Source organism: Crocuta crocuta, unplaced genomic scaffold (assembly GCF_008692635.1).
Source record: "Crocuta crocuta isolate KB4526 unplaced genomic scaffold, BGI_CrCroc_1.0 scaffold546, whole genome shotgun sequence".
In the NCBI taxonomy this organism is placed as follows: domain Eukaryota; kingdom Metazoa; phylum Chordata; class Mammalia; order Carnivora; family Hyaenidae; genus Crocuta; species Crocuta crocuta.
In genome coordinates this window covers 3,023,622-3,037,473 of record NW_027527441.1, presented here as the reverse complement: position 1 = coordinate 3,037,473, position 13,852 = coordinate 3,023,622, and the positions used below count along the sequence as shown (strand labels likewise).

The 13,852-nt window shown below is 38.5% G+C and overlaps 1 protein-coding gene across 1 annotated transcript in view; it reads left to right on the top strand.

Moving 5' to 3' along the window:
* Positions 1-1,271: 1,271 nt before the first annotated feature.
* The window catches only part of NRG1 (neuregulin 1), a 182,372-nt gene continuing 169,791 nt past the window's right edge, over positions 1,272-13,852 (top strand). Inside the window, exons 1-2 of the mRNA XM_077760764.1 lie at positions 1,272-1,445; positions 13,506-13,627. Coding sequence (XP_077616890.1) covers positions 1,291-1,445; positions 13,506-13,627 — 277 coding nt within the window. The 5' untranslated portion in view covers positions 1,272-1,290. The remainder of the gene's footprint in view (positions 1,446-13,505; positions 13,628-13,852) is intronic.

Sequence of the window (13,852 nt, the reverse complement as noted above, 5' to 3'; positions counted from 1 at the left end):
GGACCAGCTTCTTAGGCAATTTGTTTCATTTTTATGCCTATTCCTTCCCTGCCACCATTTTATTTTGAAACGAATCTCAGATAGTATAACATTTTATCCATAAATATTTCAGTAGAATACAGATACTTTTTTAAGCTTTCTTGCTTACGGACGTGTAGGTGGCTCAGTTGGTTAAGCATATGACTTTGGCTCAGGTCATGATCTCACAGTTGGTGGGTTGGAGACCCACATTGAGTTCTGTGCTGGCAGCTCAGAGCCAGGAGCCTGTTTCGGATTCTGTGTCTCCCTCTTCTTCTGTCCCTCTCCTGCTCATGCTCTGTCTCTCTCTGTCTCAAAAATAAATAAACTGTATAAAAAAAATTTTAAGCTGTCTTGCTTAACATAGGACTGGTATATAAGTGTTTAATGTTTTCTACAAGGTAATGCACAGCTTAAGCACTTCCAGTCTCTGTTGAGAAAGATTTAGAAGAGCCAAAGCCAATCAAACTGACAATTTGGTATGAGTATGGTAGTCATCTGCAATGGTCATTTATTATCTGGAGGACACCAACCTTAGGCCCAATAAAAAAGTGATATCACTAAAGAATTTATCTCTTGAAGAAAGGAACACTGTTAAGAGTTATGAATTCCCTTTGTTCGTTGGGTCACCTCTGATGATAGCATAGTCTAAGTCTGTGTCTCGGGAAACATTGTAACTATGGACAAGTCAGTCACTTACCCATCTCTGAAATTAAACTTCCCCATTTAAAAAATGGGTATGAGGTCTGCTGTATCCATTTACAGAGCTGTGATGAAGATAATTTGTGATCTCAGATGTGAACATGCTTTCAAAATAATGGCCTGTGTATAGTACACAGGAGACTAATACCACACTGTATGTTAACTATACTGGATAATATTCTCAATAGTAATGGCCTGGTTGCATATTCTCCTTTAGCATAGGTTTTTGGGGGGTTTTTTTTGAAATGACGAATGTTCAGGATTGGATTTTTAATGGCATCAGAAAATGTAAAGGTTGAGGAATTGACCATCTAGAATATTTTATAATCTAGGTTCCCCTCCCTCTCCCCTGCTCCAAGTACATTTTATATTTGGACATTTTATTTTTTTCCAAGCTGAGGTCCATTTTGGTTGACTCTCCCCCCTCCCCCCCCGCCTCAGATAGTAAAACATTTGGAAATGGTGTCTTGATCAAGCTCAGCTAAAATTAATATTTTTCTCTTTAAAAGATAATCAAAAATTTTTTCCTTCTTTTTTCTTTTTTTAGCTTTGCCTCCCCGATTGAAAGAGATGAGAAGCCAGGAGTCTGTTGCAGGCTCTAAACTAGTGCTTCGGTGTGAGACCAGTTCTGAATACTCCACTCTCAAGTTCAAATGGTTCAAGAATGGGAATGAATTAAACCGAAAGAACAAACCACAAAACATCAAGATACAAAAGAAGCCAGGGTGAGTATCCTGCATATCATGCAGTGTCAAGTAATGGAATGCTATAAACTATAATCAAAATTATTTTCAGCCCCAGTAAATAAATTTACTATCAAATAGCATGATCTATAATAAATGAAACGTTTTTCATTATATGATGGCTGGAAATTGCATTATTATATATAGGGAAGAATTTGAAGTTTTGATTCTTGCAGCTTCTAGATGAGGAAAGAAAAGGATGGATGGGGAGAGAACTTTAGGGGCTTGGCGGAAGATAGGAGGGAGAAGGAAGGAAGGAAGGAAGTAGCTTTAGTGGTAGTAATAGCTGCTGTAATTGGAATATGTTAAGATCTTAAAATTCCACTTCTTAAAAATAAGACAAATGCTGTTGAGAGTACCAGTGCCTTCTATAGTCAGCATCCCAACTTCGTAATAAAGCTCAATAAATACCTAGATTTATGGAAAGAGAATGCAGTCATTTGAATTTGAACTATTTTCAAGTAAGAGGTTAATACATACAGCTATACCTAATAAGATTTTTTGAAAGTTTATTTTTGAGAGAGAGAGAGAGTGAGCACATGCAGGGAAAGGGAATCCCAAGCAGGCTCCATGCTGTCAGCACAGAGCCTGACTCAGGACCTGAACCCATGAACCATGAGATTATGACCTGAGCTGAAACCAAGAGTCGGATGCTCACTGATGAGCCACCCAGGCACCTCCCCGCCCCAACCAATACATTTTTTTTTAACTGACAATTCTGTGAAACTATATCACCACTGTAGCAGATTAAAACATCGGGTCTTCTTAGCAAGAATCTTAAATCATCCTGTCTTCCTTATGGAGGTCCGCATTTGTAAAGGTTTCTTGTGATTCCTATAACCTCTTGGAGGTGTGTCAATACCTACTCTAAAACGATGCTCCTTTATTATTCCTATTCTCCTCATTTTTATTTACCTCCTCTGTTAAGAGATTCTCTTCTTTTTTTAAAATATAGATTATTATCAAATTGGTTTCCATATAACACCCAGTGCTCATCCCAAGTGACCTCTCCCATGTCCATCTCACACTTTCCCCTCTCCTCCACCCCCACCAACCTTCAGTTTGTTCTTATTTAAGAGTCTCTTGTGGTTTGTCTCCCTCCCTCTCCTTAACTATTTTTTCCCCTTCCTTTCCCCTATGGTTCTAAGAGATTCTCTTCTAATTTCAAACTATATTTTGAAATTGGGGAAGAGAGAAGGATGTGAGAGTTTTGCTTGAAAATAGTCCTTTAATCAGTGTGACGTGTGATAGAACTTCCAAACTCAAAGATCACACTTCCTTTTTTTAATCTTTAAAAAAATTTTTTTAATGTTTATTTATTTTTGAGAGCAAGAGAGACAGAGCATGAGCAGGTGGAGGGGCAGAGAGAGAGGGGGGGGACACAGAATCTGAAGCAGGCCTCAGGCTCTGAGCTGTCAGCACAGAGCCTGATGCGGGGCTCAAACTCACAGATTGTGAGATCATGACCTGAGCCAAAGTCAGATGCTTAACTGACTGAGCCACCCAGGCGCCCCTTAATGTTTATTTTTGAGAAAGAAAGAAATAAGAACGTAACGGGGGAGGGACAGAGAGAGAGAGGGAGACACAGAATCTGAAGCAGGCTCCAGGCTTTGAGCTGTCAGCAGAGTCCTACGTGGGGTTAAACTCAAAAACCGTGAGATCATAACCTGGGCCAATGTCGGACACTTAACTGATGGAACCCCCCAGGCGCCCCAAAGATCACATTTTCTTTACTCACACTTCCGTGGATTCCAGTGACATCCCAGGTGTGATATCGAAGCAACAACAAAAAGAATCTCCTCCTGTACTTTGATTTTGTAGAACACCTACCAAAAAGTTGTCACACACTCATGAGTAAGAGAAAACAAAGTGATTATAATGGAAACTTAACTTAATCTTCCCAAAGTATTTAATTGCTCTAATAACTGTAATTAGTGAATTTCCCCCCTGGTTTCCATGGTTTTATTAACTATACTGTTTATTCTCCTCATTCGGTGTGTCAGCAAGATCTCTTGCCTGAAAGTACTCTAATACAATGAGGGCAAAAAAGAGTAGGTATTGCTTTCACAGCAGGTGGTTCTCCAAAGATATAAAAACTAACACTGTCAAGTGACATGGTTTTATTTTTTTACATAATATTACTTATTACAACATTCCCATGGGTAGTAAGGGAAGTTGAACTGTACATGGTGACTAATTTTGCATAGTAAAGAAATTAAGATAAAAAAATGTTCTGCCTGGCCTTGAGTCCTATGATGAGTAAGAAACTAAGCTGGAACACAAATCTGTCTGTTCCTTGGGTCCCTTTAATGCCTTACTCCTTCTTTTTTTTTTTTTAAATGTTTTTAAATTTTTAAAATAGTTTATTGTGAAGTTGGTTTCCATATAACACCCAGTGCTCATCCCCACAAGTGCCCTCCTCCATGCCCAGCACCCCAGTCCCCCTCCCCCACCCCCATCGGCCCTCAGTTTGCTCTCAGCATTCAAGAGTCTCTCATGGTTTGCCTTTCTCCCTATCCCCCATGGTTTTTCCCCTTCTTCTCCCCCACAGTCCTCTGTTAAGTTCTTCCTAATCCACCTATACATGCAAACATATGATATTTGTCCTTCTCTGCCTGACTTATTTCGCTCAGCATAACACCCTCAAGGTCCATCCATGTTGCTACACATGGCCAGATGTCATTCTTTCTCATTGCCATGTAGTATTCCATGGTATAGATAAACCACATCTTCTTGATCTATTTGTCCATTGATGGACACTTAGGCTCTTTCCAAGTTTTGGCTATTGTTGAGAGTGCTGCTATGAACATTGGGGCACATGTGCTCCTATGCATCAGCACTCCTCCTTCTTTTAAAAATGGAAAGCTTAAATGTCTCATAACACATGTGCATGTGGGGAAGGGAGGAGGTAGAGCGAGTGAACTGAGAAAAATAACTATGATGCTTTGAGAAGTTTAACAAGATAGAACATGCTTTCACATGCTGGATTGAGTAGATTTTGGTGTCTGTTTTGTTTTTCATCAATTAGACACGTTAGTAAGAAACTAAGTTATCTTCACGTGCAGGAGAATGTCTCATTTCTTTCCACACGGCTGTCAAATGATATCAGTAATATTTAAGTGCCCACAGAAGGCTTTATGTGGGGAATGTGGGGAAATGGGAGAAGCATGGGGTGTTATCTCTGCACCCAAGAGGTCACAGATCATTTAGGGATTCCCGAGTTCAGTGTTATCTGAAAGCATGGTGGTTCCAGAAGTCATGTGCTAAAGCACTCTCAGGGCTGGGGGACTTCAGGATTTTCAAGCAGGTCATCCATTTGCAAATAGTGACATTTTAGAAAATTATTATTTATATTAAGGTAAATTCTACCTTAAGTTAAGATTTAATTAGGGAAGAGATCCCCAGTGAATGATCGAGCACACCATACATGCAGTAAAGCCAGGTGCTCAGTTGTCAGTTATTGATTCTGAGTGTCATGAGGTTGGGAAGAGGGAGAGACCCCCCTCCCCCCCTCCAACCAAGAGCTTCAGGAGTAGCCATGAGGAGGTGGGTTTGTCTGCTGAAGGGAGAGAATCCCCTTTAGCTGGGTGGGTAGGGTGGGATGGGAAGCTACAGAGAAGAAGCAGAATGGTAGTTAGTAGCAAGTTCTGGTTTTTTGTTTGCTTTGTTTTTAATTTTTTTAATGTTTGTTAATTTTTGAGAGAGAGTGTGTGTGTGTGAGAGAGAGTATGTGCACAGGGGAAGGGCAGAGAGTTGGGGATGGGCAGAGAGCAAGAGACACAGAGGACCCAAGGTGGGCTCTGATGTGGGGCTCAAACTCACGAACCATGAGAGATCATGACCTGAGTCAAAGTCAGGTGTTTAACCAACTCAGCCACCTAGGCATCCCACAAGTTCTGTTTATAGGACAGTAAAGAGGATAGTGGGTGAGTCGATGGGAATTCAGTCCTTTATGAGACAAGATGCTGTGTGTCAGACCCTGGGCTAGATGCCAGGTATGCAAAGATGGATGACCTGCTCCCTGCTCTTAAGAGGCAGGTGGTCTAGAAGGGAGAGAATTGCTGAACGGTTATAATATTCCGTCTTAACTTCTACAGTAGCGATAATCATGGGATGCCGTAGCAAGAAGTGCAAGGGGACCCAGTCAAGGTCAGCAGAGGCTTCCAAGAAGGAAGGGCAGGAGGAAGGGAGGGAGAAGAGGTTTATCTAGGGTGATGGAACAGAACAAAGCATCTTCAGACTGAGTATTCAGTTTAGGGATGCCTGGGGAGAAGCAAACGGAGTTGGGTAGATAAGGTGAATATTGTTTTGAAAACAGTGTGTATGTACTTAAAGAGGTAATTTGTTGCATGGCTTGGATGACATATGAAAGAATCATTAGTACTCAGAAAAGCATTTTCATGTTGACTTGACAGGTCCAGACAGCTAAGAGTACTGTCTACATGTTAATAAAATCCCATTATACCAGAGAGGCCAATATTCAGAAATATACTTCTTTTAAACAATAGCCTTGCTGGAAAGAATTAAATGGAAGAAAAGACGTTTTACTCAGGTTATGTGACCATAAATTACTCTTGGCAAAACATTTTAACATATTTGTTCTTCCAGAAATAAGACACTTTGTGTAAAGTGGGCCATTAGTGTTGTCAGCTTTTTTTAAGGTTAAAGGACCAAACTGAATCTAAATTTAATTAACATTTGCAAGGTGCCCTATTATTTCAGCTTATCCTATGAGTGTAAGAGAATGGATATGATTTTTTTAAAAAATGTGTATTTATTGGGGGGAGAGGCAAAGAGAGAAGGAAAGAGAGAATCCCAAGCAGGCTCCATGTTGTCAGTATGGAGCCCCGTGTGGGGCTCAATCTCACAAATTGTGAGATCATGACCTGAACCGAAATCAAGAGTTGTTGGATGCTTAACAGACTGAGACACCTAGGTGCCCTGAGAATAGATACTATTATTGTTATACTCATTTAAAAAAAATAAATGTCCTGAGATGAGGGAAGTTCAATTTCTTGCTATAGATCCAAGGTCAATGAATGGCCAAGGTTGGATTTGAAATAGTTCTGACTCTATGCTTCCTGTCTTTCCAGTTATTGGTGATATTTCTATGTTTTGTAAAGTCACAGCACAGGGCTGGGGACATATTCAGGCATAGGGTAATATCTTTAATAAAAAACACTCTAATTTTTCAGTTTCATCTACATATTCAAACTGATAATGGTTTGCCTTGGTTACTTGGTTACTCAAACTTTATCTTAAGCTTTGATCAACCATGCAGAGGTGAATTGTAGTGTGAGGTTTAGGATTTCGTTGGGATTGTCTTTATGTTAAGAAAAATGTTGACTCTTTTCCAGTCCTTAGTCTAGGTTTTCTTTTTCACAGAATCTAGATGGTACACTGCAGCCAGAATTTCCCTTTAATCACTCAACGTTGTGAAAAGACATCACACCAATAAGCAATCTCTATTATTTTGTAAAGTCTTACCGCCCTTCTGCCCTGTTCCTACTAATAAACTACATTCTTTCATGTTCTTCCTATGATTTTGAATTTACATTTGAGACTGTGTTTGTTTTATTTGGCGAAGCAATGTGTGGAACCAATTTTTAAAAAATGGAAACAGCCCTCATGGTATGTGTCTGCTTATCCTTTTGTTCTGTTCCTCCACCGATGGATAATTTTGACCAAGAGAACTGGTTAAAGAGCATGGCATGTGACAGATTCATATTTGAGGCTGTCAGACCGGCCTCATTGAAATATCTGTTCTATGTTAGCCTCATGAAAGGCCTATTTCCCGTCGTTTGTGTATGGCATGCTCCTTTGGATGCCCATAGTTTTTTCTCAGCTCTTCTTTTCCACTCTCACATATTTTACTTTTGTTTAAAATTGGATCTAATTGGTTTGGTCAAATTTCTGCAAAAATTTTATTTAAAAATATTTTTTAATGTTTATTTATTTTTTTGAGAGAGAGAGACAGAGTATGAGCCGGGGAGGGATAGAGACAGGGAGACACAGAATCCAAGCAGTCTACAGGCTCTGAGCTCAAACTCGAACTTGTGAACTGCGAGATCATGACCTGAGCCAAGGTCAGACGCTTAACGAACTGAGCCACCCAAGTGACCCATGAAAAAATTTTAAAGGAATTCTTTCTTTTGTTGACAATTGTTGAGGGTCCTTTGACTGTATAATAGAAAAAAATTCACATGCACACTCTTCTTTTATCAGCTGAACAGTTCTTGCAGATCATTTTAATTTTATATTGTACAGAAATCTCAAATTCCTTAGAGGTAAATGGGAATACTCAGTGCCCATTTCATAGGGTTTCATACCCTATGAAATGGGGGTTTGTGAGGCATTTGGTGCAGTCCTGATTCTTTATATGACAGCTGCCTCTCCCTGCTCTTTATCCTTCTCGTTATTGGCAGTTCGACAGTATCTGAAGTTGTGTTGAACACACACACACACACACACACACACTCACACTCACAGAGTTCATATAGGATTCCTTAGAGATCAGAAGAATGGAATTCTTTAAACTGATGAGATATTCCCATATGTATTTAAGTTGCCTTGGCCTATAAACTGTGGTGGAAGAATCAAGCCAACTAAGAAAAAGGAGATAGTAGTTATTGGAATCTTGGGTCCATTTTGTCAGTGAGCACTTACTGAAGGGATAGAGTTTGCATTTTTATGTTAAAAAAAAGAGAAATTAACATTTAGAACTTTTGTCTTTAAATCAATCTTTTAAATCAGTACTTTATTTTTATATTGTATTGTTGTTCTTAATCCAAAAGTAATGTGTGCTCATAAAAAGTCTTTCAGGAATATAGAACGTGATTGTAATGAGAGTTAACATTTATTGGGAGTGCATTGTTTTAAACACTTTACATGAGTTAATTATTTTAATACTTTTAGAAAAAGAAAATCCACTAAATCATCAACCGCTCCCAAATTTCTGGATAACCCATCAATTAAAGAGCAAAACCTTCCTTTTATGATTGGAAGGGTAGTCAACACTTTTTCCAAGTTAACTTCCTCCCTGTGGAGAGCATCTGGTAGCCTATTGGAGGAAGTAAAACAAAACTGTTGTATCCATACTTATCCAAGCCCCAAATCGTTGCAATATATAATTTTCAAGAAAGGATTATCTATTTCTACTCTCTTCCTACTTCCTGTTCTTACTTTAGGACCTAAGGATTGAAGAGTTTCATAGTTCCATGAATCATTGGAATTCAAAAGGATCTTAATGATCATCTGAATAAATGTTTTTCCCATTGTGTCCCTAAAGAATCTTAAGTTTCCATTGAATTGAAAATGGACTGCCAACCACTTCGACCTGAACACCTTTGTCTCTTCATGATAGCTTTGAATATAAGGCTCTGTTAAAAGCTTTGTTTTAAAACAGGATTTTTTTTTTTCAAAATAGTTGAAACCACTGATCTAAATTTCATCTTTCTCTGCATAGAGATATTCTTGACAGGTGGTTATCCAGACTTGAATCTTTCCAAAGAGAAAAACACCCTCCCCGGTTTTGAATGTTCAAAAATTCTTCCTTACACCCAAAATATGCCTTCTTTTTCCTGTAAGACATAATTCCACCTTCAAGAGCCTCCCCAGATAGTTTTCTTTTCCAGGTGACCATGAAATACATTTAAGAAGCTATCCATATTCTGTTCATAGTTGCCTTCTATTAGAACCTCTGTTTCTTTAACAGAATCTTCTCTAGTGTAAGATTTGTAAGCCTTATTCAGTGCTGCTTAACCTCTTCTAAAGTCCTCTGCTTATTGATATTTTTCATCAAATGCCACTTCAGAATGTAATTAAATATTCTAGATGTGATCTCACTTATGAGCAGTGTATTGAGACTTTTATCCAATTTGATTTATGCCATTTTAATATTAATGTGGCCCAACAGTATATCAGGTTTTTTTCTTATTTCTTTTTTTAGTAATTGTTTAAAATGGAATGATTTTAAATTCATGGCTAATTGAAATCCTTTTTTCTGTGTATATTATTGTCAAGGCACATCTCTGCAAGCCTGTATTTTGCTACTGATTTTTGAATTGGAATGCATTTGTTATGCTTTTCTTGATTAAATTGAATCTTAGTCTTGGCCGATTGATGTTTAGTCCTAGAATTCCCAGGGGTGCTCTGTATTGAAAGAATACCTTAGCTACATGTCATCCTTGCCATCAAAATTCATAGTACATATTTGCATAAAAACCACTAAGAGGTACTGTTGTAAAGGAATCTATTTAACTTTGTTCAAGGCAGTATTTATTTGAGCATAGAAAAATTTTCTTTTTTCTTTTTCTTTCTCTCTCTTTCTCAAGCATAAAATTTATTTACATTACTTGGAATAATATTCCTGGAAGCACTGTGTAGGTCTATTAGGAAGATTTGTATTTTCAGAACTAACTCTTTAAGGTTATGTTAACTGTGAACTTGATTACCATGTTTCTTATAGTTTGATCCAGTTCAGTGGTTAAAATATTAATGGCACAGGGTTGAGAAAGAACTCTTCACATATCATTAGGGGCTATTCAGCTTACATAAATAGGAAAGAAGGGGTGTTTTTGGAATTATTATATCTCAGAGTATTATACATTCTTTGGATATTATTGTGATAATCTTAGAATTTAGGGGATTAACAAGAAAAGTTACCATTGTCTTATTTTATTTTTAAATATTTTTTATTTTAGAGAGAAAGAGAGAGGGCATCAGTGGGGAGGAGGGGCAGAGAGAGAGAGAGAGAGAGAATCTTAAATAGGCTCCATGCTCAGTGCAGAGCCCCACACAGGGCTTAATCCCATGACACTGGGATCATGACCAGTGCTAAAATCAAGAATTGGATGCTAAACTGACTGAGCCACCCAGGTGCCCCTCATTTTCTTATTTTAGGAATTCAGTTTTTCTTTTTCTTTTTTTTAATTTTTAAAAAAGTTTTAATGTTTATTTTTTTGAGAGACAGAGAGAGAGAGACAGAGTGCAAGCAAGGGAGAGGCAGAGAGAGAGGGAGACACAGAATCCAAAGTAGGTTCCAGGCTCTGAGCTGTCCATATGGAGCCTGATGCGGGGCTCGAACCCATGAGCCCCGAGATTAAGACCTGAGCCGAAGTCGCATGCTTAACCAACTGAACCACCCAGGCACCCCAGGAATTCACTCTTTCTTCTGTGTTGAAAACCAGGATATTCTTCCTCAACCTGACATTCTTCATGATTTATCTATCAGTTATTGTTAGTGGCTCCACCGTCCTGCATGAAAATTCTTCCAGCTAATTATGTTCCTTGGGGCTGAACAAGCTTGTTACATTGTTTCTTCTCACTATTCTTCATTGGTGTCCATCATGAAGGAAGCTTGGTGTTTATGGATGAAGTTGTATAAATAGCTGATAATTCATTGAGAAAAATACTGGATTTGATTTGAGCTCCAAAACCAGGCTTAAAAGTTAGCAGAATTTGATGGGGATAATGTCCTAATATTGTTGTGTTTTGATAATTTTACAAGTTGTGATAGTTTATTATTAGATCTTAATATCAATATGCCAAGATGTGTGTCCTCAGATTGTTCTAGTTTGGCTTACAGGGATATATTTCAGAGAAACTTTTCTGTGGAGAACCTCTGTGATTAATATGTGAATATTGCTGTCTAAATGGCCTTTGGTGGTCTTCCCCACTACATGGATATACAAGTCTGTTATTATATTGGGTCCTCTCCTTATCAACTTACTTCTGTGCACCATTATATTCAGGAAACGTGAACAGACATGCGGTGTGGATGACAAGGATTGCATAGTCAAAAAAGTTTGAGAGTAACTAAATATATTCTTCATGGAGAGTCCGAGTACATTAGCATATTAAAGACTTGGAGAATTCCTGTAGGGTTAACAAGACAACAAAAAAGCCTGGTTTTGTTTAACTAACAAAATGTCTTCCAAATTTATTTGAGTACTTTGTTTCGTTTTCTCCAGTTTACTTGTTGATATTGTTCTGAGTCACAACTCATGCAGCAAATTTTTCAATCCACATGTTGTTTTGACCACTGCTGCTTGGTCTGGACCTGCTCCGACTGTTCTGCCCTCTTAATGTTGCATCCTCCTTTCCTGCAGCCAACATTAGGAATATTAGGTCCTGGAGAGAGCTTAAGTGGGAGCATCCAAATAGTTTCTTCATTTGTTCACACATTCATCTAGTAATGTTTGAGGATCCACCAAGGACAAAGTACTGGTATATCCTCATAGAACTGTGAAGATACCAAGAAGTTTAAATTATGGACTCCCCCTTCAAAGCATATGTCCTAGCTTGAAAAATAAGGTATACTGAAAGAACTGTAAGAACCATGAGGTACCCAAGGCCATCAGAATTAGACAAAGAAGAGAGCAGCACCAGCTACATAATCATGAAAGCTTTGATGAAAGAATTGGCATGTGAGGTGGTCCCTGAAGGTCAGCTAATATCTTGATGGGTAGAAATATGGGACCCCTGTTCTAGGAAGAAGAAATGGCACAAGGGAAAACACCATGATGGAAGGCCAGAAGGCTTACATATGGGACTGGGTGGGTAGTTCAGTTCAACAGACTGGAAGAGAATAGGATGAATTCAGTTTTCATTAATTAAATTAGGGCAATTGACCAAATTGGATTAATGACAAGACCAGAAAATTCACGATGAAACTAGGAAGGTGTAACTTATGAGAGTTTTGCATATAATTTTGAGTTGCTGTCTTTGCACCCCGCCTTATTCTCTCCCTGTTACCATCCTAAGAGCCCAGGCAGTCATTCCCAGGTGTGACTTTAAAAAGTCTTTAGTAGGGGCGCCTTGGTGGCTCATCGGTTAAGCATCTGACCTTGGCTCAGATCATGATCTTCCAGTCCGTGGGTTCGAGCCCCACATCGGGCTCTGTGCTGACAGCTCAGACCCTAGGGCCCACTTCGGATTTTGGTCTCTGTCTCTCTGTCCCTCTTCCACTCACATTCTGTCTCTCTTTTTCTCTCAAAAATAAATAAAACACGAGGCGCCTGGGTGGCTCAGTCGGTTGAGCGTCCGGCATTTGCTCAGGTCATGATCTTATAGTTCGTGGGTTCAAGCCCTGCATCAGGGTCTGTGCTGACAGCTAGTTCAAAGCCTGGAGCCTGCTTTGGATTCTGCATCTCCCTCTCTCTCTGACCCTCCCCTGCTCATACCCTCTCTCTCTCAGAAGTAAATAAAACATTAAAAAATTTTTTAAATAAATTAATAAAACATTAAAAATAAATAAATAAGTCTTTAGTAAACTCAACCAACCCCAGTGGCTCTGAGTTTTTAAATCTTGGAGCCTGCTTAAATTATTGGCTATATGGAACAGTAAAACACAGACAGATACAAATCACTTTGCTGCCCAGGCTGAAAGAGTGCTGAATGTTGACTTATATGCAGTTTTAGAAACGTGTGTGCTGTTGTTGTATATTTATTTCAATATTAAGAATGATTTGTGTCCTCTGCTCCTAGCAATGAAAATCTTAAAGATAAATTCCTTTTCTTTGTAAGTGATAAATCCTCTTCATTCAAAATTAACATAATTCCTGATGATACCACTGTGAAAAGTGCAGAGAATTTTAATCTATTCTAGCCTTCCTTGAGTGTCTGTCCTTACCAGATTTTGTAAATGAATTTACACTTTTTTAATCATCCTAGTGTCAGATGACATCTAGTTATACAAAGGAAGAAAATTTTCCAATTGGTTTGAAAAAAAATACCTGAGGCATAATGCGTTTCATGGTGGTGGTAGAGGAATAAAAAGAAAAATTAGAGGAGACTTACTTTAAATTACTAATCTGGGTGATAAAATTAAGGCCATGTCCATGGTATAACTTAAATGTGATAATAATCTTATTTTTACTCTTGGTCATGTCATATCTATGTGTTAGTAAGTTGAGTTTTGAAATCGTCCGTGTAGAGTGGGGAGGGGGTGTTTGAGAACCCTGAAATTACAGAGAAATAGATTTTGATGGTCACCGTATTTCTCTGAAATATACTTACACCACTTTTGTCCTGATCTTACAGGAAGTCAGAGCTTCGCATTAACAAAGCATCACTGGCAGATTCTGGAGAATATATGTGCAAAGTGACCAGCAAATTAGGAAATGACAGTGCCTCTGCCAATATCACCATTGTGGATTCAAATGGTAAGAGATACCTACTACATTCTATTTCTCAGTCTGTATGAGGAGTAATCGAGATATGTGGTAAGAGTTTTAATATAAACTTGTGGGTTAAATCTACTGTGAGCAAATAAAAAACGTGGAAGGAAAACCATATACTCCAAGTATCTTGTGTGTCTTCCACGAAGCTCTTTACTCCGCGAGGTTGATATAAACCTGAAATACACACAGATTTTTCTTTTTTGAGGA